Source organism: Lissotriton helveticus, chromosome 1_1 (genome assembly GCF_964261635.1).
Source record: "Lissotriton helveticus chromosome 1_1, aLisHel1.1, whole genome shotgun sequence".
Classification (NCBI taxonomy): Eukaryota; Metazoa; Chordata; class Amphibia; order Caudata; family Salamandridae; genus Lissotriton; species Lissotriton helveticus.
Genome location: NC_136057.1, coordinates 638,674,332 through 638,699,121, shown reverse-complemented (window position 1 = coordinate 638,699,121; position 24,790 = coordinate 638,674,332). Strand labels below are relative to the sequence as shown.

Genomic DNA, 24,790 nt, shown 5'->3' with positions numbered 1-24,790 from the left:
AGCGGTTTTCCCGCATCCTCCGGGCCGGCGGTGGCTTCCGCTGGCCCGGAGGATGCGGGAAAACCGCGATCCTAATGAGCCCCTTTATTTGCATCAGAACTAATCATCTCCACGTCATTGTTTACTGACCAGTTTGGTACCACAAACTTGGAAAGACTTTCAGCACACATTCTAAACATTCGAGTTTGATCAGAACATTGTTTGTTAAGACATTCTTACTTTTGAATTGTAACTGCTCTAAAGCATAATTTCTGATGTAGCCTGTAAGTGCTAATATTATTGTACATAACTGTTTAAACACTATATGCTGAGAACTGTTATTAAACATCTCTTCTTGTTGTTTCTAGCGCACCGCATCCGCATTAACACAAAAAGGTCCAGGGAGTATAGATCCTCCTATGCAGTGTCGCAAGGCAGCAGAACAGACCCAGTGACGCAAGTCTTTCTTTTTCTTGTTTTGTTCCAACCCCGCTTCCCCTCGCTGCCCCAGGGTGGGATTTGAGCTCCGGTATTGTCTCCGCCATCGGAAGCAGGTGAGTGTGTGACAAACTGTTTGGATTTGTCTACATGTTTTAAATCTCTCTGAACGGGAGGAGATTCGCGCGCATCCGTGATGGCCGCGTGAGCACAGGGCTCCCGAGACCCTCGCCGCCTCCCGCATCTATCCTGGATAATATCCTGATTTGAAGGAAGATCATTGAGGACACAGCCCGGCTGATGTACTAGCTGCTTTCAGAGACGAAATCGGACCTCGGGTTCCCGAGTTACGCCATCCTGTACTTTGTTGCCTTCTCCGTGGAGCCGCCTGGGCCTTGAGTTGTGGTTATACCCGGACAGTAATTCAACAACAACGGCCAACGGGGTTCAGCCCGCAGCCCCACTCCACTTTCGGTTTTGTTTCTCCTGCCTAGCATATCCCCTCATCGGGGTGAGTGCTGATCGCGACTGGCTTCCATGCCAGTTCATTGGGCTTGGGGCTAGCGAAAGCGCGGCTGTGGACTCGTATTGACTCGTCTCTGCCTCTGGTGTTCTTGTGGGTGAACTCTAAGGAGCCATTTGCACCAGGTCTCACGCTTCCCTTCGGGGCACTCGGCTCGCCATGGCGGGCAAGCCCGAGGGTGACAAACGGAAAGTCAAGACCACCTTTCGAGGAGGCTCAGCCCAGACGAATGTCATGGACCGCTACACACTTCCTAAAGGATCCCCCGGTGGCACACCTAAGAACCGCGATGAGGCGATCGACGACCCTGCTATGTCGACGGACTTAACGCTACAGGACGTAAGGGGCGCCATTGCTGGCATCAAGACCTCGATCGGCCAACAATATGAAGCCCTGGCCCTGAAACTGGATACGGTGGCCATTGATGTCAATCTAATCAGAACAGATCTGGCTAAGACAAACGAGAAGGTTAAGTCTCTTGATTTAAAGACATCCAGCCTCACGACGGATATGTCTGACTTGCAAACAGAAGTACGCAACCTGAGAACTGCCAATGACTTCTTTGCTCGTCAATTGGAGGATTTTGAGGGCCGTGCATGACGCAACAACGTGCGTATTATTGGGGTCCCGGAGAACTCTAGTTCACTCTCCACTGATCTTCGTGTCAAAGACCTTATCCTCAATCATCTCGCACCCAAGGGACTGAGCAAATTCTTCGCGGTTGAACGCGCACACAGGGTGCCAGGGGGACAGGCAAAGCCGGGTTTCCCCCCCGTCCGATCATCGCAAGAATCTTTAACTTCAGGGACCGAGACGCCATCTTGCAGGCTGCACGGACAAGCGGTCCTACGCAGTTCGAGAACGTCGCGGTGAACTTTTATCCGGACTTTTCTCAATCTGTTCAGAAGCAACGAATGGGATTTCAAGGGGTGAAACGGCGACTCAGAGATATGGATTTGAAATATGCGATGTTGTTCCCGGCCCGGCTGCGTGTGGAATATGACGACATTCTTTTTTGTCCGGCCTGAAGAAGCGAGTGATTGGTTGGACACGCTGCCTGCTCGTCGTGCTGGCCGAGATCAAACTGGTGGCGCTGAGGGGAGCCTAATGGACCAAGAATAACAATGGTGCCTTAATCCTGAACACTATCCACCATGGACAGCTGCGGCTCACTGACTTCTCTGATCGTTCTATGTGTATCTTTGGGGGCGGCGGGACAGAGGGACCCTTTCCTCCTCTGGGGTTTCTTTGTGTAGATTAGTTGTTTTTTGCTAGGGCGACAGGCACACTGCGAATTGGGGTGGCTTCTGAGTCTGTGCAGGGGTGCAGGGTGGGGGGGAGTTGTGTTGGGTATTGCTGGGGGAGGGGGGAAGTGTGTGGGGGTTGTTTCCTTTTTCTTCAAGGCAATGAACTGTTACGACTTCAGACATTGGTGTGGTGCTCGTTCTGAGATGGGAGTTCATCGTGGGCTTGGATGGGGGGTAGGGGGTTGAAGCTAATGTGCTGGAATGTGAATGGGTTGGGAGATCGGATAAAGAGGGGGGTGGTTATGCAGCTCTTGCGGCGCCTCTTGCCCGATGTTGTACTGCTACAAGAGACACATTTGATTGGGAATACTTGCCACGCTCTTAACAGGCGGAGGTATCGTCTTGTGGCTCATTCTGGATTTACTTCTAGTTCTAGAGGGGTGGGTATATTACTTAAGACCTCACTCCCCCTCGAGGTTGATGACGTGGTCTTTGACACTAGGGGTAGATATGTCGCACTTGTAGGTAGGTGGGAGGGGAGAATAGTTTCATTAGTATCGGTGTACGTTCCTCCTGGCCTACAATCCACAACATTTGCAGACTTGGGGCGGGTGGTTTTGGGTCTCCCGGAAGGTGTTCTGATAGGTAGAATCCTTGCAGAGGCAATTGATATGGGGTGGACACTCGCGCATCGCTCTTCCAAAGTTAACGCTTCCCTGGTATGATGGCGGCATAGCACTTCCGGATATTAGACGGTATTATTGGGCTTCCCAACTTGCTGCCATCAACCATGGGATGTATGGTCCGGCGTTGAATCCAGCGTTTGAGATGGACAGGTGGCTGCTACCGGGTGGTGACTATAACAGGGCGCTCTATTTGGGATCCTCCCGTCTGCAACTCTCAGGTCCTACCGCTATAGCAGTGCGAGTGTGGCATAGCGCGACTGCGGCTATGGGCTGGAGAGATAGATTGACCCGTGCAACTCCGCTTTATGCCTCCGCAAAATTGGGTTGTCTGTGGAAGACGAAGGGGTTTGACAAATGGGATACGATCGGTATTAGTAAAGTGCGTGATCTCTGAGTTAAGGGCAGGGTAAAGACCTTTTCAGACTTACAAGTGGAATATCAACTGAGCGATAGGGAATTCTTTCGTTATGTTCAAGTACGTCATGCCTTGAATTCAGTTTTTTCTGTGGGTAGTGACGTTCCGGAATCCTCCCCCCTCGAAGATCGTATATTGGATGGTCATGTGCCAGGTAGCACCATTTCTTTGTTTTACAAAAAGATGATCAATGACCGGTCGAGCCTGCTTGACCGCCTTAGGGACACCTGGATTGCTGATTGTATTGAATTAGATGACGAGGACTGGCAATCTGCGATCTCCTCTCCCAGGGAGGTTGCGATTCCGGCCCGCCTCTGCCTGGTCCAACTCAAGATCCTCCATCGAGTCTATGTCACCGGCCCCCGCCTGATTCATATGGGCTATTCCGCGGATGGCTTATGTAGGCGTGGTTGCGGTCTCCTTGGCACCTTTCTTCATATAATTTGGGAATGCCCTGAGGTGGTGCGTTTTTGGAACCGTATACATGATGTGATGAGTGATGTAACGGGTATTGTGATGATGACAGAAGCCCGACAATGTCTATTGAATGTGTGGGGACCGAATGATTATGATGTATCACAGCTTTGATGGGCGACTCTTGCCAATATGATAGCCAAACGAGATATTGCACAATTATGTGGGTCCCAGAGGCCCCCCACAGTGACTGCCTGGAAAGAGAATATGGACTGGTGCATGTTTAGAGAGAAAACGGTGTATGTGGCGAGAGGTAGACCCAGAAAATGGGGGAAAATTTGGAACCAATGGAACTCGTACCGGGGAGATATATGTACGCCCCCACTTGCTGAGATCTCTAATCCTCCCCAATCGCCCTGACCCGGCATTCCTGCTATGATGTGGTGTACCTTATTGTTGATATGTAATTCTCACCTCCGACCCCCTTACCTGTAATCGATAAATTCTGTCTTATGTTATCATGTGTCTCCCGTCCTCCTTGAGCACACGCCTAATGGTTGCACTATTGTTATATAGCCTTGTTTGTTTTTTGATGTTTTATTATAATAAAAAGTTACACAAAAAAAAAATATCTCTGAACGTTGCTCAAATTTGAATTAACCAGCTCTCTCCTCTGCAGCTCCGCTGTTGTGTGTGCCGCTTCTGCTGTTGTGACACTGCCCTGCTTGGGCAGGTTTCAAGTCCGCTCTCCGTAGGTCTGTTCTCAGTATCGTGCCTCTTGTATTGTGAATTTCTGTATTGTGTCTCTTGCTGTGTGACTTATATATTGTGCCTTTTTTACTTCTAGTGCTGTTATTCTTTTGTATTGTGCTTCTTTGTGCCTATTGCCTTTTTCCTCGGTCCCACTTCGCCGCCCTTTCCCACTGCTGCTGCCCCCACCCCCTTGCCTCCTGCCACTTCCCCTCTCCCGCCTCCCAGCTGCACTTCCCTACCCTCTCCCCTATTTAATAGCGGCCGCTGTGCAGCTGGCCCGATGGGGAGCCAAAGGCAAGCTGGTCTGAACCCATGTGCGAACTGACCGTGACCAGCGCCAGGTCGCCTCTACAACTCAGCTGCCCTCCTCGCACTGAACCCCGGAAGGGACAACAACTGCCAGCTGTCTACGCTGAACACCAGCCATGGGCAGTTCGCCTTCAGTTGCTGCTGCCAGACCTTCATCACCCTCCGCACCCCCATGGTCACAACCACCTCATCGGACACCAACACTACCGAAGCCCTGAAGTGCATCCTCCTCAACGTGCGCTCCCTGCACAAACACACCGTAGAGATCTGGGACCTCCTCGACACCCTCACGCCAGACATTGCCTTCTTCACAGCAACCTGGACCAATGCCTCTCCCGCCCGAGATCGCCACCACCATCCCAGATCGATACAAAATCCAGAGGAAGGACCGGCCCAACCGCCCATGAGGGGGACTCTCCATCGCACACAAGACCTCTCTCCGACTCTCCACCTCCACCACAAGCGACCCCTCCTCCACAGAACACCTTCACTTCCAGATGCAGACCAGCCCCAGAACCACGCTGTGTGGCACCCTCGCATACAGGTCCCCAGGACCTCGTGCCTCATTTCCCAAGACCATCACCGACCTCATCGCACCCCGCACCATCGCCTCCATGGACTACATGCTCATCGGAGACCTGAATTTCCACCTCGACAACCCCAGGGAACCCAACTCTACCACCCTTCTAGACAACCTCACCAACATCGGACTGATACAGCTCATCCCCGCCCCTACCTACAAAGCAGGACACTACCTCGACCCCGTTTTCGCAGGTGGGAACAACATCCACCTCAGCCACACCACGCAATCACAATGGACAGACCACCACTGGGTACACTTCCTCGTCAACAAACCCACACTGCCCAAACCTGCACTCCACCATCCATGAAGAAACTGGAGCAAAGTCACCGAGGAGCAACTCAACTCCACCCTTAACTGCGATGCCCCACCACCTAAACCAACGCAAACCTCACAGTCAAAAAGCTCCACAGATGGATCACCAACTGCGCAGAAGAGCTTGTGCCCCTAAGGAACCCCGACAAACAGTGCCCAAGGAAGGTCTCCTGGTTCACCACCAACCTTCAAGAATACAGACGCACCTGTAGACGTCTCGAGAAGAACTGGAGAAACAACAAAACCTCAGAAGATCTCACCACCTTCAAGAATGCCATGCCGGAATACCACCAGCATATCAGATCCACCAAAAGGACCTTCATCCAGGACAATATCCTTGCCAACTCCAAGGAACTCTTCAGCGTCATCCAGGAATTCACCAAAACCCCCAGTGAATCCACAGACACCACACCATCCCAGGACCTCTGCAACAAGCTTGGATCCTACTTCCATTTGAACATCAAGGGCCTCCAACTTCGAAGCCACCCCCTCCTCCAGCAATGCCAGCCAGCCCACCATCTCCTGCTGGAACCCAGTCACCATCGAAGACATCAGATCAACCATGAAAGGTATCCACTCAGGAGCCACCCACTGACACTTGCCCCACGCACATCTTCCACAGGGCTGCCGCTGCCATCACTCCAGAACTGCGACACACCATCCATCAATGCCACCTTCGAAATCTGCATCTTTCTTGAACGCGCAGAGGCCAGACCCCTACTCAAGAAGCCATCAGCAGACCCACAGACCTCAAGAACTACTGGCCCATCTCCCTCCTACCCTTCACTGCCAAAGTCACAGAGAAGACCGTCAATGTTCAATTAACAAAATTCATTGAAGAAAACTCCATCATCGACCCCTCCCAATACAGATTCCACAGCAACCACAGCACTGAGACAGCTCTACTCGCCACCACAGATGACATCGGCACCCTCCTCGACCAAGGACACAACGCGGCCCTGATCCTACTCGAACTCTCTGCAGCGTTCGACACCGTCTCCTACCGCACACTCACCGCCAGACTCCACGATGCCGGCACACAGGGTACCACCCTCAACCGGCGCCACTCCTTCCTCACTGACAGAACCCAAAGAATCAGACTGCTGCCCTTCCTCTCCAAACCCATGGAAATCAACTGTGGAGTACCCCAAAGATTGTTGCTCAGCCTCACACTCTTCAACATCTACATGGACCCCCTCACTGCCATCGTCAGACAGCACGGACTCAGCAAAGAATCCTACGCCGATGACACCCAGCTTATCCTCTCCCTCACCGAGGACCCCATCACCACCAGACTCAACTTCCAGGAAGGAATGAGGGACATTGCACCCCGGATGAGCAGCAGCTGCCTGAAGCTCAACTCAGAGAAGACAGAGGTCCTTGTCCTCGGATCCTCGTCCTCGGCATGTAACAACACCTTGTGGCCCACTGCCCCAGGCAGCCCCCACCCTCACGGACCATACCCGAAACCTCGGCATGGTACTCTACGCCTCCCTCTCCACGGCCCGACAGGTAAGCGCTGTCACCTCCACCTGCTACAACATCCTCTTCAAGACCTTCAAATGGATCCCCCCCAATCAAGGAAGACCATCACCCAGGCACTCTTAACCAGCAGACTGGATTACAGAAACATGCTCCACGTCAGGATCAACAAGTTTCTGCTCCCAAACTCCAAACCATACAGAACATAGCAGCCAGACTCGTCCTCGGCATCCCTCGACACAAACACATCACCCAACACCTGCGAAACCTCCACTGGCTCCCCGTTGAGAAGCGGGTAACGTTCAAGATACTCACCCATGCCTACAAATGCCTCCACAACACCAGACCTCAATATCTCAATGACAGAATCTCCTTCCACGTACCCAAGACGAACCTCAAATCTGCCGAACTCGCCCTCGCTGAAACCCCGCACATCTGCAGATCAAGAACAGGTGAAAGAACCTTCTCCTACACCTGGAACGAGCTGCCAAACGACATCAGATGCACCCCCACCCTGCACATCTTCAGGAAGACCCTCAGACCTGGCACTTCAACTGTCCAGAGCTGCTCCCCTAGCGCCTTGAGACCTTCACGGGTGAGTAGCGTGCTTAAAATTCCCTGATTGATTGATTGAAGTAACCTCTGGATCTTGAATTCTTACTTTCTAATTCTTTGGCATGGTAACTCAAATATTACCTTTTAGTTAACATATTATAGAATGCATTATATACATATGGTATTTTGGAACCTCTAGCCTGTACCTCACAGAAATTCATCTTTTATGCCTCTGCAGTGCTAAAAAGACACTTTACCACTTGATTACTTGGCTATTCAGGATAGTATACTGATTCTGCTACTGAATTAGTCAGTAGCAGCTGCTGTGAAAAAAATGTGCGGTGGGGCAGCGCAGGGGTCAGCATGGGGGTGAAAAATAACTAAGAAAATACAAAAGCACTTACCTGCTGGCTGCTTCCCTGGTCCTCTTCTGCTCCTGTCGACTCCTGGCAGGCTCCCAGACTCCCTACACCAATCCATACACTACTGTCATGCTGGAACTATCCAACAAGAGAGCAACATCATTATTGGCCTGAGCGGCCTCAGTCAGGGCCTTGGAGCCTGTGTCTGTCTTCACCAGTCTGTGCAACACGGCTCGGGTGGAGAGATCTACATGCGCATGTCGGTTTGGCTGTCCTAAGACGTCTGGGCCGCGCCTTGCCCTAGAATTGGCTCAGCAAGGAAAAATAAAATGATAATAACCTGTTTTGTTATCATTCTGTTTTTCCTTTTTTGACCAGTGAGAGCAGTGGGAATACACTCTTCCACCTTAACGGCGATAGTTACCTTTCAAACTGTTCTATACTGTGCTGATTAGAGATCAATTAAAGTAACAATATTCTTCCTAAAACTCACTTATAACAAGCATTGATATAGCTAATATGGCAGGTATTGGCTCACAACCTCTTGCTTCTGGCTATTTATATTACATTTTTGTAAAGTTTACAAAAAATGCTGAATAAATAGCCACCAGAGTATGCATACGTGCCCATGCACAGGCTGTCATCTTTGAATGATTTTGAAAAATAGTTTAGCAAAAACATTCAAAGATGTGTTGCCACAGATGTGTGCCTATGCACGCGCATGGGCTGTCATTTTAAAATAGATTTAAAGACTGGTTTAAAACATGGCTACTCCAGAATGTGATGCACTGCAAACAGCGGCGAGGGTTCAGTACCAAGATCTGGGGAGCTGCTGTCCCCTCACAAACTTTAATCTTGTTGATGTTGAAACAAGCTTTATTTCGATACTTTGCACATATCTTAAAAAGCATTACAAACAAACATATGTAAACGAAAAAGATGAGTACATATAAAAACAGTTCAATTTCATAATTTACATCATTTACATGCGCCCGCTATGGGCAATAAAAGCAGAATAAGCAACTTGCTAATTATGTACTGCTTTTAGCTTAAAAGACCTGATCCGCCAGGCCCACGCCAAAAATTTAGCTAAACAGAAAGCAAACAAGGGGCGGGGGTCAGATCTTAAAAAACGAAGAGCCTCAAGGTGAGATCTAGTTCCTAGACTCCTACACAAGGGCTTTAGCCAGGAGTGACGCGGGGCAATATAGGCTGGACACTCAAAGAGAAGGTGGGGCACAGACTCTGGCCTGCTGGTACAAAACGGACAAAATAAAGCTGAATGCGATGATGTCCTCCAACTGGCAATCAGTTTGCCCACTGGTAATAGACCCAACCTAAATTTGATATAAAGTGCCCTGTCCCATGATTTGCTAATCTGGTCCAGGTATGATTCATAGTAAGGGACGTCCTTAAGCAAAAGAAATTCAACAGTAGATCTGCAAAGACTTGAATTACAATTCCTGGCATTCGTCACCCATGACCAATACAACGACTTGAGTGTCTGTTTAGGCGGGGCTGATCTGTTATCCCATGCATCCTCAAGGCCTAGTAAAATGAGAAGACACTTGATTTCTTTGAGCCAGCGGATTTTGGACCAGCCTGGTGTTAAAAGCAGTTCCTTTAGCCCGTCAGCATAACTAGATAATTCTGGTACCCTCCAAATGCGTGCCCAAAGGAGAAGGGGACGCAACCTTGCCTGATCTCCTATTGGGCGAGTGCCTGCGTCAAGTAGGATTGGAAGGGCAGGAGTACTGTGCGGCAGTCCCATGAGGTCTCTGTGAAATTTATTTTCCACTCTGGTTAAAATGTCTGTGTTCTGAAAGCCCCATAGTTCTGATCCGTAGAGGGCTGCACTCACCCCCCTTGCCCTGTAGATGTCCAAAACAGGACCAATAGGTTTGAGGATTGAGGCCCGTTGTTCTTTCATAAGTACCCCTACCACCTTCTTGTGGGCCAACGATGCCTTTTGTTGGTGGGGTTGCCAGCTCATTGAGTCACTGAGGCGAATGCCCAAATAGTCAAACTCCTTTACCCTTTCAAGTGGAACAAAATCCAGAGATGGTGGAGTGACAGATTTCTTCCGGGCGTTCATTACCAGGAACTTGGTTTTACTAACATTTATAGAGAGACCCCTCGCGTCACAGAAGTCTTTAAAGCCAGTGAGTAGGCGTTGCAGGCCTGCAGGTGTTTTCGAGATCAGGAGGGTGTCGTCTGCGAAGAGGAGAGTAGGAATTTTCCTACCAGCCAGGGTAGGTGCATCAGCTGGGTGTTTAAGAAGATGCTTCACCACTCCATTAACATATAGAGAGAATAGAGTGGGGGGCAAGCACACAACCCTGGCGGACTCCCCTATTCACAGGGATGCAAGGTGTTTTTTGGCCCTGGTCTCCCCACCTGATCTGAGCAAAGTTGTCCTCATGTAGTTGGATAAGCATGTGTAGTAAGTACTGGGGAATACCCATCGTGTCCAATACACGCCACAGTTGGTCTCGTGGAACTAAGTCAAATGCGGTGCGTAGGTCTATAAACGCAAGGTACAGGCTACTTTTGCCCAGGACGACTACTTTCCAAAGAATCATGAGGAGCCGGAATGTTTGCTCAATAGTGCCAGTGCCTGATCTAAACCCCGCCTGGTAATCCGAAAGGATTTTTTCGTCCTCCATCCACTGCTGGATCCTTCCTAGGACTACTTTGCCAGCAATCTTCTGCGTAGAATCGAGCAAGCTGATTGGGCGATAATTTGCGGGGTCGTCCCGGGTCCCTTTCTTAAAAATAGGGACGACCTCTGCTCCCTTCCATGAGACCGGGAGTGCTCCACCCATCAAAGCAGCATTCAGAAGTGCGGCGATTAGGCTGCTCCATTCTCGTGTGTTGACCCTTATTAGGTCACCTGGGATTCCATCAGGCCCCGCAGCTTTATTTGGAACCAAGCATTTAATTGCCCCCTCAACTTCCTTGGTGGTAAAAAGATCAGCCTTAGTGTGAACTATACTGTTGAAGTGGGAGCGAGGGCCGGGCAGTTGGATCGTGTGGTTGGATGTAGAACCCCCAGTTAGAGAGTAAAGCTGGGAGAAATGAGCAAACCACACCTCCCCAGTAATATTGCAAGTCAAAAGGGAGGTAACGGGTTTGGTCTTCAATCTCACCAGATCCCAAAAGCCCTTTGAGTCTTTCCTGGAACTTGCCTCTTTTAGGTTGGTCCAAAATTGCGTTTCGTGCTCGACCCTGGCCGTAGATAGTGTCTTCCGGTATCTTTTCCTGGCAAATTTTATGGTATTAACTTCCTTAGATTTCACTGCTCTGATGAGATCGCATTTTGCAGAGCGACAGGCAGGGGTGAACCAGGAAGCACCACTTTTTGGAATGCTTTTTCCCTTCCGTCTCCCATTTACTGGAGCGATAATGAACAGATCTCCCAGAGCTTTGGTTGTTTCAGTAAAAAGTTGTAAAGCGTCCGCATTACCAGAGCACATGGCGTCAAGCCCTGCTTTGACTTTGGACATTAATGAATTTGCTATTGCCAATTTCCCTTCGTCCGTGGCAACTTTGCTCCATTTAAGCCTCCTACCACAGTTCGAAGGGCAAACTTCATGTGTTGACTTCCATAAGTGGGGGGGGGTTTGTCTTCGAACCCCTCCAAGGGGAAGACAGTGACAATGCTAGGAGATTGTGGTCACTATCAGCCGTTGTTAAAACTTCCATGTCGAGCAGATAGGCCCAAAGCTTGTGGTTCAGGAGAATGTAATCGATCCGAGAGGTGGGAACAGCCCTATTGAAGGTGTGGGCCCCATTGGGATCGGATTTGGATCTGCCATTAGTTGCCCTTAATCCAAATTCCATACAAAGGGCATAAAGATCTATGGCCCTCTGTGACCATTTTTTAATAGGATCAAGTGTTAGTAAGGGGATACCTCTCCTAGTGTCTTCCTCCCAAGTGTCTCAAATGTCCTCACTAGAAAGAGGCTCGAAAGAACAATTAAAATCCCCTGCAAGTAGGACAAGAGAGTTGGCGTTGCAAGTTCCGAGTTCTTCTTCTAGGCCAGATTGTGACAACATGGATACGCCACCCCTTGCCCCTCTAAGGTAGATATTAAATATTTCCAGATTTTTCCCCCCCAGACCTCTAACTATTAGCCTCTGCAGATCAGGGGAGGTTGTGGGTAGGTGTCTGATGGAAAGGCCCAAAGAGATTCTAACCCAAATTAGAAGGCCACCTGAGGGGCGCCCTTTGGAACCAATAGATTGAAGAGCTGGGACGAAGTATGTGGTATAACCCACCTTATGCCGGGGTTCAACACACCAGGTTTCTTGCAGTAAACAAATCCCGAAGGATTCAACAAGGAGATTCCAGTCGGGGATGTTAAGATTACGTGCAAGGCCTGCTACGTTCCAACTCAGGATCCAAAGCGCAGTACCCGGAACAATGTTTCCGGTAGCCTTTGTTCCTGGAGTTGGACCAAGTGCTGTTAGATTAGACTCAGGGTTCCTGTCTGCAGGTAACAACATAACATCCGCTGTGGGATTATCCACTTTGGGATGTGGCCCCACCCTAACTATAAGTTTGGCTTCGGTGGGAGCTGATACGATAAAAGCTGGTACAGGAGCTACCCTGTCACTACAAATTTGGGATAGCGCAGGTGGAGGTGACCGTGATGGTGAATCGGGCAAGGTCGAGATTGTAAATCGCTGAGCTACCTCGTGAGTGGCATTACACGTCAGCCCAACATCAGCTACGATATGTGAGTTATGGTGATCGGAAGGGTGACTAATGGAAGGGTGGAAGGGTGTGGTGCTGGGTAATGACCCAGCAGGCTTTCCCAATTCATTCGAGATAGAGCTACACCGCGCTAGGCTGCTCTCGGGAATTGCTAAAGCCAAGGTTGCTGATGACGGTATGGTCTTAACGTCATGGGCTAAGGAGGAAGGCGGGGAGAGTCAGTCTACCTCTTCTAAACAACCGAATCTATTTACGGTTGTTGCTCCCTGCCACATCCTGTTGGAATAATACCGTCCTCCACTCTCCCCTCTATGGACCGGATATCGGGGATTTGACCACTCGCCCACATGGTTTTGGGCAGGACGCGGAGGGTAAAAGAAAGTTAAGGATCTAGCAACAATGGATGATTTATCCTCTCCAGAGTTCCATGAACAAATATATTCTGCCGTCTGTGGATCCTCAAAAGAGACTACAATACAGTCACCTTGGGTAGATTTGCGTGTGGGTCCTACCCAGGGAACTCTACGCACCATTAGGACTTTGCTTCTAAGGTGCCTTGGAGTCTGCCTATTAGTATTTAACCAATGAATGACCTTGTTTTTGAGGGACCAGTAGTTTTCTTGGATGGAACTCCCCAGTACAGGAACACCCGTTAATACTACCACAAAGGGCCTTGCGTCAGGGGGTAGATCAATATACCCCCCGCGAAAATTATCGGCGTTCCGTGGCCCCTGCTTAGTAAAGTGATTGTAATTAGTGGCATTCGCCCTTTGTACAACAGCCTCTTTAGTAGGTTTGGATGGCTGTTGTAGAGACTGTGGAGGTGGCTTAGCAGGGGGATTGGTGAATTTGGGATCAAAGCCTTTAGTGCGTGGTTTAGGTAAAGGCTTAGGTATTGGCTTGCTGAGGGGCGGTACAACTGGCATGATAGTGGGTGTATCTTCCTGGACTATGGGAGGCCCGTTGTTACTTTGGAAAGTGAGGCTTGCTAGATTTAAAATACTTTTTTCCATCTCTAAAAGGTGGTTTTCGATGCGGGAAAGTCTAAGGTCAAGCGGGGTAAGAAGCTTTTTTAATGAGTTCCAAACTATTTCTAGGAACTCTCCATCGCTACCCCCCGGTGCACTTGGTTCCCCCCCAATATTCGCCTGTGAGGTGGCAGCAACAGTTGGACACAGGCTTGGGCAGTTCCCAGGAACGTTTGGGAGGTCCAAGTCTATGGCAACAGGACTTGTTGCTGTTCCCTGAGCAGATGAATTGACATTGGGTGGACAGTGTATCCTAGCAATTTTTGCCTTCTTCCGTGAGAAAGCAGACATTATGGTACGTTTCCTTTTTTGGATTGGGCCCTTTTGGTGGGGACCCTGGGAAGAAACATACTCCTCGATGGTGGTAGGGGTAGTCAAATTGGGGGTTATATCTGTGTCAATATCAACGCTCCTGTCACTAGCATACGAAAGGGAAGTATCCCTATTTTGTAGATGGAAGGAACTGGGAAACAGAGAGAGCCTTGGTGATGGGGGAGGGGTTTGGTGGACCTCAACCTGAGTTGTGATTAGTCGGGTGTTAGGTAAGTGTTCGGGGCTCTTAACTGTTGCTATGTGACCTAAGGAAGATTTCTTAGACGTTGCAAAGGCTTGGGACAGTCTTCTAGTGGCTTCTAGGTCCAGTGATACACGTTTTTGCATTTTCGTAATTTTGTGATCAATGGCTACGTTTGTTCTGGTAATAAAGTCATCCAGGGTTCCATTGACCATCTTCCCACCCTTAGCGGTTTTACTACGGGTTGCCCGTGTGGACATGGTGATGAATTAATACTTTGTGCAACTTGCTAAACAGAGGGAGAGTGTAGTTGGAAAATGCACTATCTAGGAAGGTAAAGAACCAAGGGTTTAGGGTCCAGTCCAGTCTCTCCGGTCCTCGAACGGCCTCAAACGGCCCGCTCTTTGCCCGGTCTTCGCCCGAGCGCGTCCGCGCGCGTCCCGCGGGCCGGTAGTGGTTGTCCAAACTTTAATCTAGGTCAAATCAAAATTTTCTCTGAACAGATCTACTTTCTCTATGGTTGACAACATTGTGATTGGGCAAAGAAGGGAACCAGATAAAGTGAGCTGACCCAATGTTTATGTTGCATGCTGTGCTGTGAGGAAGCTAAATGTGAAAGGAAGTTAAGCAGACTCGTGGATGAAGAGGGAGGGCTCAAAGTCCCTTTTAGTTAGTATTTCTAACATATGAAATATTATCAAAATTAAAAGGATAGATAACTCTATATCAAGAAAACAGATGTGCAACAACACACTAAAGACCCCCAAAACATACTGCATGTGCATGGTGTTCTTATTGTTACGTTTCCTTATTTCATGAGTGATTTATTTGTGGAACATAACTTTTCAATTTAGATCAAGTTAGCTTGCAAAATCTGAAATCGATTTACAGAAAATCTCATGCAGGTTCAATTTCTTCCTTTTTACAGGCCATATTTAATGGCCAATGTGCATTTGGTGATTAATTTGGGTGGAGACGGTTCTCCAGCTCATTTTAGGCTAGACTGACAGGTACTGACAGTTATTTTCTGAACAGTGATAAAACTTGTAAAATCCCATATGTATTGGCACCATATACTCACATTCCTTTCGGACAGATCCATCTGGGAGCGGATTGGCGGGAGTGGCACTGGAAACACTTGCGTTTGAATTGTCCTGACTGCTGCCAAGATGCAATCTTCTCATATGCCTGACTACCGCAGTAGCATTGAACGCTTGCTGGAAGGAAAACAGCATGGTACACTTTTAGGAACCTGACTGTTCTCATGTAGCTAGATTTAACATGCACTATCTATTAAAAGACAGTCTTTGACTGGTGTGGGAAATGGATCAATGCCACGTCATAGACACTACATTCACCTATTTCTAAACTCACTAGTCAATGTCATCTACAACCTCTTTTATCTAAAAAAGTACGTACACATTATGAGACCTTTTATATTGTGTACATTTGAGACCCACTTCTTCTACATTGAAAAATAGACATGCCATTTCATTACATATCTAATATACAGCTTAATAGAGATGTCCCACCTATACAATCAGTCCTGTATCAACAATACTATTAATGCTGATTGCAGTGCTACCACTCCAACTGTATCTATTAGTAATAATACAAAAGCCCCAGTGATACTAATCATGCTATCATTCGGAATGAAACTAGATGCAGGAGTGGTGCACCAATTGTTGCTACAAATACTAGAAAGAGTACTGGTCAGGCTACATTATCTCTTATTATTACTAATACTGCTCACGCAAATCCAGGTTCTATATCTAAACTTACTGTGATAGGAACTACTACTCCTACTACTATTACGGTAAATACTTTTAGGATTGCTAATTTATTGCTAATATTAGGACATGGAGCACCATAATAAGCACTAACATCAGCACTCCGCTACTAGAAGCACTTCCAGTTCTACATGTGATTATGAAACTACTGATATTACTGATGCTGGCTCTACCACTCATTCCACTACTACTAAGGCTGGGTCTAATGCTATACATACTGATGCTAGCACAAGTGCCAATTTAACCCCTTGTATGCTCATGACGGCCGAGAGTCATCACGTGTCACTGTGGCCGTATGCGGAGGATGGCCCCTGGCCGTCCGAATCCCGCCCACTAATGAAAACTCCTGCACAGCGAGAGAATTTCACCCGCACGGTAGGGGTTAAGTAACCAGACTACTGATTTTTGTTTACTATCAGTACAACTACCAGTACATTTACAACTATCATTTAACATGAAAATATTCTGGCTACTCTATTTTATCCTATTTTTGATAACCTTTTTCACAAAGCCTATAATAGGTAACACAATTTATGAGCAAGAAGCTTGATGCATAGGTTACTATATGACACTGAACCAGTACTGGTAAAAGGATTAGTAGCCAACAACAACACAATTCAAATACATCTTGGGGTGGAGAGATGTATAAATATAGTAACGAAATGTGCATCACATACACCTGTTGAAGCAAGTAAGGGATCAGAAGATATGGAGAGTTTTATCTACGTCAAGACATCCAGCCTCCCCCTTTGCCGATGTTCAAATCCAAATCGCTCAGCAAATTTTTAACATCATTACAGAGGAAGACCTACTTATAATCGTCATGAAAACCAAATCCTCAAACCACTTTGTGGACCCAGTGCCCAGTAACATCGCCTAAGGCCTTTTTTCTTGCAGGTTTCCCTACTAGACAAAATGGGTGAATCTCTCCCTCAGCCAAGGAATATTACCTGATTGCCGCAAAACTAAACACGTCACGCCTCTCTTCAAAATACCTCAGTAGATACTAATGACCTCAAAAACTAGTGCCCAATCTCCCACTTGCCTTTTCCTGCAAAAATCATTGAATAGTATATAGCGGAGCAGCTCACCCATCACAGTAAAGATAACCTCTTAGATGAATACCAATCCGGTTTCAATCAGGACTACAACACAGAAACAGCTTTAGTGCAGGTGATCGATGATGCACTTCTAATCTTAAACTAAGGCAACTCCTGCCTCCTGATTCTTCTTGACCTATCATCAGCCTTTGTCATGGTCATTCACTACACGCTCCTAGGCAAACTGAAACATTGAATGGGCATTGATAGCATAGTTCTTAAATGGTTTGAATCATTCATCATTCGTAGATCAAAGAGGATAAAAATATAATGACTATCTACACAGATGGTGGGTGGGCAAGAGGTTCCCCCAGAGTTTATCTTTGCCTGACCCTATTCAACGTATACATTGAACCGATTGCAGTCTTCCTAAGAAGCTGTTTTGTTTCTATCACCAATATTCTGATTACACATAGCTATATCTAGAGGTCTCCTTGCCAAACAATCTTTTACACCTCACCATCACCCTAAACTCTGTAGAAAACTGCATACCTAAAACTGAACTCTTCCAAAACTGAATACCTCCTTATCAACCCTTTGAAATCAATGATTCCGTTATTATCCTGGATGGACACACTCAACATCCTTAACAGTAAACCCACAATTTCTGAAAGGGCCAAATCCTTAAGAGTCATCCTAGAGAGGATGCTGAACTTGCAGTCTCAAATCAGCACCATGGCCAGAAACGTGCACTATCAACTGTGTTTCCCAGGGGAATCAGCCGCCACATTCGAGTGCAAGATCTGAAATCTCTTGCTCAAACCTTAGTGCTCTCTCAAATCGATTATTGTAGCAACATCTTGACTGGTCTCCCTAAAACCCATCTCACCAACCTGAAATCTATTCTGCACACTTTGTCTTTGGGGGAAACACGAATTACCACATCACATGCATAGTGGTCTATCCCTGCTGTTTGCCCATTGAAGCCAGGGCTGCATATAAACTGCTCGCATCACCCGTAAGGGTCTACACACATACATTCCCTTTTACCTGGTGGACAAATTCAAGCTTTCAGTAGATTCTGGCCATCTTAAAATGCTGAAGCATTTCTACTGGAACCCCCAACTATTAACAAAATAATTACTCCTGGCACAATCCTTCTTGGGTAGCATAACCAGAATTTTGAACTCACAACCTCCAAACCTAAGCACTTACAGACAAGCCTCTCACTGGCGGCCAACAAATTTTAACTTAAAACCCTCCCCCTTCAATGATATTTTGGCAACAACACTGCCGCTAATCTCTTCCATTCAGAACATTTTCATTCACCTTCTAAACGGAACTGAAAACCCTCTTCCTTCAACAATATTTTAGCTAAGACATTGCAGCTAATCGGCTCCAGGGAGAATATGTTCACTAATCTGTTTGCACAGAACTACACTACCTCCACTTCAAAAGTCTCTAACAAACTTTTGACTGCTGTATATACTTATTATACAACTGGTTTCCTTTTTCTGTAATGATGTACCGTTTTGTAATACTTGAGCTTAAGTAACTATATTTGCCAATCTTTGTAAATTCTTGAACCCTCTGTACTTACAGAGGTATGTAATGAAATATGTCTACTGTAAAGTGGTCTGGTACGTTTGAGTAATGTTTGCAACTTCACCGACCACCCGCAAGACACCTCAGCCAGCCCCCGCCTCCCCAAGACACCAGCCAGCCCACCATCTCCAACTGGAAACCAATCACGAACATGGAAACCGCCACGGCCATGAAAGGCATCCACTCAGGCCCCCTCCACGACCCCTGCCCCCCACACATCTACCACAGATCCGCAGACACCATCGCGCCCCAACTGCAACACACCATCAACACCACCTTCAAAACAGGCACCTTCCCAGATGACTGGAAGCGTGCTGAAGTCAGGCCCCTGCTCAAGAAGCCCACGGCCAACCCCACTGACCTTAAAAACTACTGGCTCATCTCGCTTCTCCGTGGCAAAGAAATAGTTATCAGGGAACTGACACGATAAATCGAAGAGCATGCCATCCTCAACTCGTCCCAATCCTGATTCCGAGCCAACCACAGCATTGTGACCGTCCTACTCGCCGTCACAGAAGACATCCGCACCCTCCTGGACCAGGGCCACTCCGCCGCCCTCATCCTCCTCGACCAGTCTGCAGCCTTCAACACTGTATCTCACCGCACACTAATCACCAGACTACACAACACCGGCATACAAGGAACTGCCCTAGATTGTATCCGCTCGCTCCTCACCGGAAGAAGCTAAAGGATCAGACTACCACCCTTCCACTGCAAACAATACAGAACACCGCGGCCAGACTCGTCCTCCGCATCCCCCGGCACGAACACATCAGCCAACAACTGCGGCGACTCCACTGGCTCCCCGTGGAGAAGAGAGTCACCTTCAAAATCCTCACTCACGCCTACAAATGCATGCACAAAAACGGACCCAAATACCTCAACCACAGAATAAACTTCCACATACCCAAAAGAAACCTGCTATCATCCAACCTCGCACTGGCTGAAACCCCACTCATCCATAGAGCCAGATCAGGCATAAGATCGTTCTCCCACATCGCAGCAAAGACCTGGAATGAGCTACCGGCAGATATCAGACGCACCCCCTCCCTGAACACCTTCAGAAAGACCCTCAAGACCTGGCTCTTCGACTGAACAGAGTGGCATTCCCTCCAGCCCACCTCAGCGCCTTGAGCCCCTCACGGGTGAGTAGCGCACTTACAATTCCCTGATTGATTGATTGATTGATTTGTTTGCACTAGATTACAATGGATAAATAAATATAAAGTGAGGCCATACTCCTCTGTAAAGACTTGCCATCGTCTTTGGTTGCTCAAGATGCATTTCTTTCATATTGCTCTTTCCTTTACTGGTAATTATTAAGTTATTGGGTCCAATGTCATAATATATTATTGGAATGTAGATAACATACAGTCATAGCTAAAGAGTTTATTCATTTGAATATTTACGGTCATATGTATTTCAATTGCATACCAAAATAATAAATTGATTAACAGGGTGATTGTCCTTGCATTTAATGCATGAATTCTCAAGTTTTAGTCTATTTCCAAATTTTAAAAATGTGGTATATTTTAAAGCCATTTTAAATATATGCATGACAGATCATAAAAATTGGTGAAGTAAAATTGTGCTGCATAGTTCGTGAATGTTTATAAGCCTCACAGTAGTATAGAAGCACGTTAAGGTCATTTTAAAATTGCAGCTTCATTTAGTTTGAATCTGGTATTAAGTCGAGATGGGTTTGGTGTGGCTATACTTGTTACAATCCATTTAAACTGCCATTGCCCCCCCATTAAAATAGGGTAAAATGACTCATTTGCAATTAGCCATAAAAATACAAAAAATAAAACTACACCAATGTCTATGTACTAGATATGACGCTATTTGGAAAGATTGACTATGCAAGGTAATGTTTTGAAAGAACTATAAGAAAGACACATTTCTATGCACTGGTCTTGTGTTGTGACTTAACGTTCCTAAATCTCTCAAGATGTCCCTACATTTCTCTTTCTTTGCTTCTCTTCCCCCTCTCTTTTTCTCTTTCTAGCTGTATTTCTCATTCACTCTCTTTGCTTCGTTCTGTTTCTCAAGCTTGTTGTGTTCTCCTTGTATCCCTTTGCCCCTCTGACTCACTGAAGGTCTTTCCCTCTGTATGATACTTTACAGAATGGCAACAATGTATTAGGTGGTGTGCCTACAAAGGATTCCTCCTCTCAGCTGGATTTGCCCTGGATCCAGCTGTCTCACCCCTATGTGATACCAAAGGGGATGATGGACGGAGCGCTTGAGCAAATCAAACACTCACCCCCAGTCAACTAATCTGGGTTTAATCCATCCATTCTTTAGCTCGCTCCACCACCCCAGTTCAGACATGGCTATATGCAAATCGGTCTGACCTTGTGCCTCATGGGAACAGTCCAGCCTGAACTTCCAAGCCATGTCTTCCCTGGAGGGTTATGAACCCGAAACCGTTCCCAGGATGCTTGTTTCTGGTCCATGGAAGACATGGCTTGGCAGTTCGGGCTGGACTGTTCCCATGAGGCACAGGGTCAGACAGATTTGCATATCTGAACTGGGGTGTTGGAGTGGGCTAAAGAATGATGATGGATTAAACCAGAATCAGTTGACTGGGTGTGAGTGTTTGATTTGCTCAAACGCTCCGTTCATCATCCCCTTTGGTATCGTCTCACCCCTTTGGGCATAACTATTGACCTTTCTGGTTAGCCTGGAGGAATACCTCTATGACTGACGGGGACACCTAATGCCAACTTTATTTCCGGATCAGAAACTCACCTTCTATGGCATAGGATGTGCACTTGAACATTCAAGCCGTTCAGCTTTATATTTTGGGCCTTGTGAGGATAAGTCACAAACTGTTTTGTCTGCAAGTTTGTGTTTTAGTCTTTGTTATATTTGCAAGGTGTATGGTCAAATTGAGGTATTGTGAGTCAGATATAAAATGTTTCCTCATGAAGTATTTGTGAACTCTAGACCGAAATTCGGGCCAGATGTAGGAAAATTCCAGTTGCATAATGTGGTTTCAAACTGTGCACCAACTTTATGAAAACACACAAAAGTTTGGGAACCAACCTATGTACTATTTATTTCTTTTATTAACTTAAGTGCACAGCTACCCAAAAGTGTCCTGGCTCTAAACTGATACTAATAGGTTGATTCATAAAAATTCCCATTCAGATTGGGTGGCAATCTGATCAGCCTCATTACTATTCATGAGGTATGTCCCAAATTGTGGCTCACTCAGATTGGCAACTATAACAAGGATTGTTGCCTGCTGAAGAACTCAGTGGCGTAGCTGGGAGGGAGGGGGAGGTGGTGTTGGTGGATCAAGGAGGGGGGGGGCGGCATTCCTTCTGGGGGCGGTGGAGGTGAGCAAGTCGGGTCTGTCGAATACCACCATGGGAAATCCCGGTGTGCGATTGCTTATGAAGTAATTTTAACATATCAATTGTTTGCGCCCGAAATTATGGCCACAAAACATTGACTTTTATAGCATCCCAAATCACAATTTGGAAGAGGCACATTAAACCTGCCCTTCCAAATTGTGATTCGGTATGCATTTTATGTCCATTTTGCGATTTGGTTAGTACTAATAAAATTGCGAAAAAGGTTTAGTACATATCAAAAAGCTATTTAGTGATTGCAAACTATGTGATTTAGTCAATCATTGGGTTTGCGACTGCTATAAGGCTTCATACATGTGGCCCTTTATTTTCCTTTCGTGGTGTCTACTTTTCATTGTACAAAAATAATCTACTGCCTTATTTTTATCAGCTTTTTATCCTCTTTGGACACATTTCATGTTTATTGCTTGTGTTTTGGGCTTTGAGGCGTCCCTTCAGAAATAGAAAACATAACCAGCTATCCAGAGTAATCAATTTGACACTTGGGTCTTATTCATGTAGCAACCCACAAAGGTCCGGGCGGAGATTTACATCTCTGACTTAGCACATGTTTTTTCTATCCACAAACATTCCCAGAAGTATGCCTGGAGAGCAATTGCAGGGGCAAGTTTCTGGGTGTATTTCTGGTAATATTATGTGATTTCTCCCTTGGGGTCCTCTTTCCCTTGTGCGGAATTCTCTGTGAAAATGCACACTTTTCTGACCTTTTTGGGTCTCGCTGGTAATGCATCCGCAAGGATGCATGTGTCCAGCTGGAGACGTATAGAGATCAGTCTGGGGGGAAGGAGGACAAGAGGGTGTACGAGCTTTTTCTCCTGGATTCGTGTGCGCGAACGCGCACGTCCCGTCCCGCGCCGTACACATGCGCGCGCATACAGACAGACACTCGCTCACACACACACCCCCTCCCCCAGTCACACACACGCACTCCAAGACACATACACACACGCACGCACGCACACACACATACACAGCCCCCCCCGCGCACGCGCGCGCACACACATGCCCCGCCCCCACCCCCACCACTTACCGGGCTCTTTCGGCGTGTTCAGTGTCTCATCTACGGCAGCGCTGGTACCAGGGGGCAGGACTTCACTTCCGGGGCTCCCTCCAGCACCTGGGAGCCCCGGGCTTCGGAGAGGCCATCAGTCGGGCGGCTCCACTTCTTCCTCGGCGGCGGGCGGGACTTCCTGCCGGATTGCAGGCCCCGCCCCCGTCTCAGGCAAAAGTGCCTGACTTCCGTTTTGCATTGCACAGCCACAACAGGATGCAATGCCCACAAAGAGTTACAACCTAATAATTCATACAAAAGGAGGATACATGCATGTATGACATGTATACCATTGTAACCTTTCACTCTCAGTTCTGCTTAGGAAAGAAGGCCCACGATATGCACTCCAGTCTGAATTAAGACAGGTCCCAAATACATATATGGGAAAGGGGTAACGTGCTTGGAAATTAATTATATCACCAGAAAATCCCCTGTGCAGGCCAGAAGAGCCCTTCGCCCTGGTGCCTTTTCAAGGACAGGGCTGTGCACCCAGGCCAGGGCGTGGAAGCCCCGGGGACACACAATGAGAATGTCAATAATGCTGTGCGGTTTTCAAATCCAATTATGAGGACGTAGCCGCCTCGGGTGCCTTCTCTGGGAACGGGCTGTAACAAGGTTAGGTGGCCTGCTGCACGTGGACAGAGCCTGGGCGTGGTCCGAGGATACGGGGAGGAGCTAGGATTGGAGGTCATGCTGGGACCTGTCTGCTGTGAACAGCGGCGCTGCTGGATTCTGCACCCTAATCTGAGTGAATGGAAATGATACAGTGGGTGATCCACCGACAGCCGATAAAGTCACCGTGAAGCAAATCAAAGCTGGAATGTGTAAAGCCGCGGGAAAATTGACGATAAAACTGGCTCAGCTATGAGAAGAGGGGACTGGCCTGAGAGTCCGCCCCGCTCTTTGCGCTACATTTTTATTGATTTTTAAAATACATATACAGAAATGAGGCAAACGTAGCAAACGTTTACTCTGTAAACGGACTGTAGTCGAGTGAGACAAATATTTTTACAGGAGCAGCACATTTCAAGAAACGAAAGCACGTCTTACTACCAAGCTGCACAGCAGGCATTTTATTATATGTGTATATGCACAGAAGAAACTTAAACAAACATTCGATAATCAATATGTGACTCGAGAAAGTCCTGCCATTTTTGCATGAATTTTGAAGGATGATCGGCTGTAGGGTGATCGGGTGGATGGTGCCAGGCTAGTAATGCCTGTGAAGGGCCAGCAGTGCTCAGCCTGTCTGTCACACGTCAGAGGGGTGGCAGTGCGATGTGTCTAACTCTGCGCCGTCACTCGTATCACACTAATGTCCTTATGTCGTATGTGTAACAAAATAACGATACACAAGTCGCAGTAGCACCTTCTCTTTTCCTTTCCAGTACATTTATTTTCTTTTACATAGCAGCACATAATACTGTTGTATGCTCTAACCAATCTGTAAGGTGTCCTAAATTCGGGAGAAATGAGGCATAGGCAAAACAGACGCATGGCGAGATAAAGTGAAATCAAGATCAGAATCTAAATGTTCTTGTTCCAAAGTCTGCATCATAGTGACTCGAAATCAACTCTTCCATGTCCTCTTGTTGCTCCCG

The 24,790-nt window shown here is 47.3% G+C and overlaps 1 protein-coding gene across 1 annotated transcript in view; it reads right to left on the bottom strand.

The window, feature by feature from the left end:
* CAMK1D (calcium/calmodulin dependent protein kinase ID) overlaps positions 1 to 24,790 on the bottom strand; it is a 1,511,583-nt gene that overhangs the window by 5,405 nt on the left and 1,481,388 nt on the right. Inside the window, exon 10 of the mRNA XM_078674169.1 lies at positions 15,402 to 15,537. Within this exon, the coding sequence (XP_078530295.1) occupies positions 15,402 to 15,537 (136 nt within the window). The remainder of the gene's footprint in view (positions 1 to 15,401; positions 15,538 to 24,790) is intronic.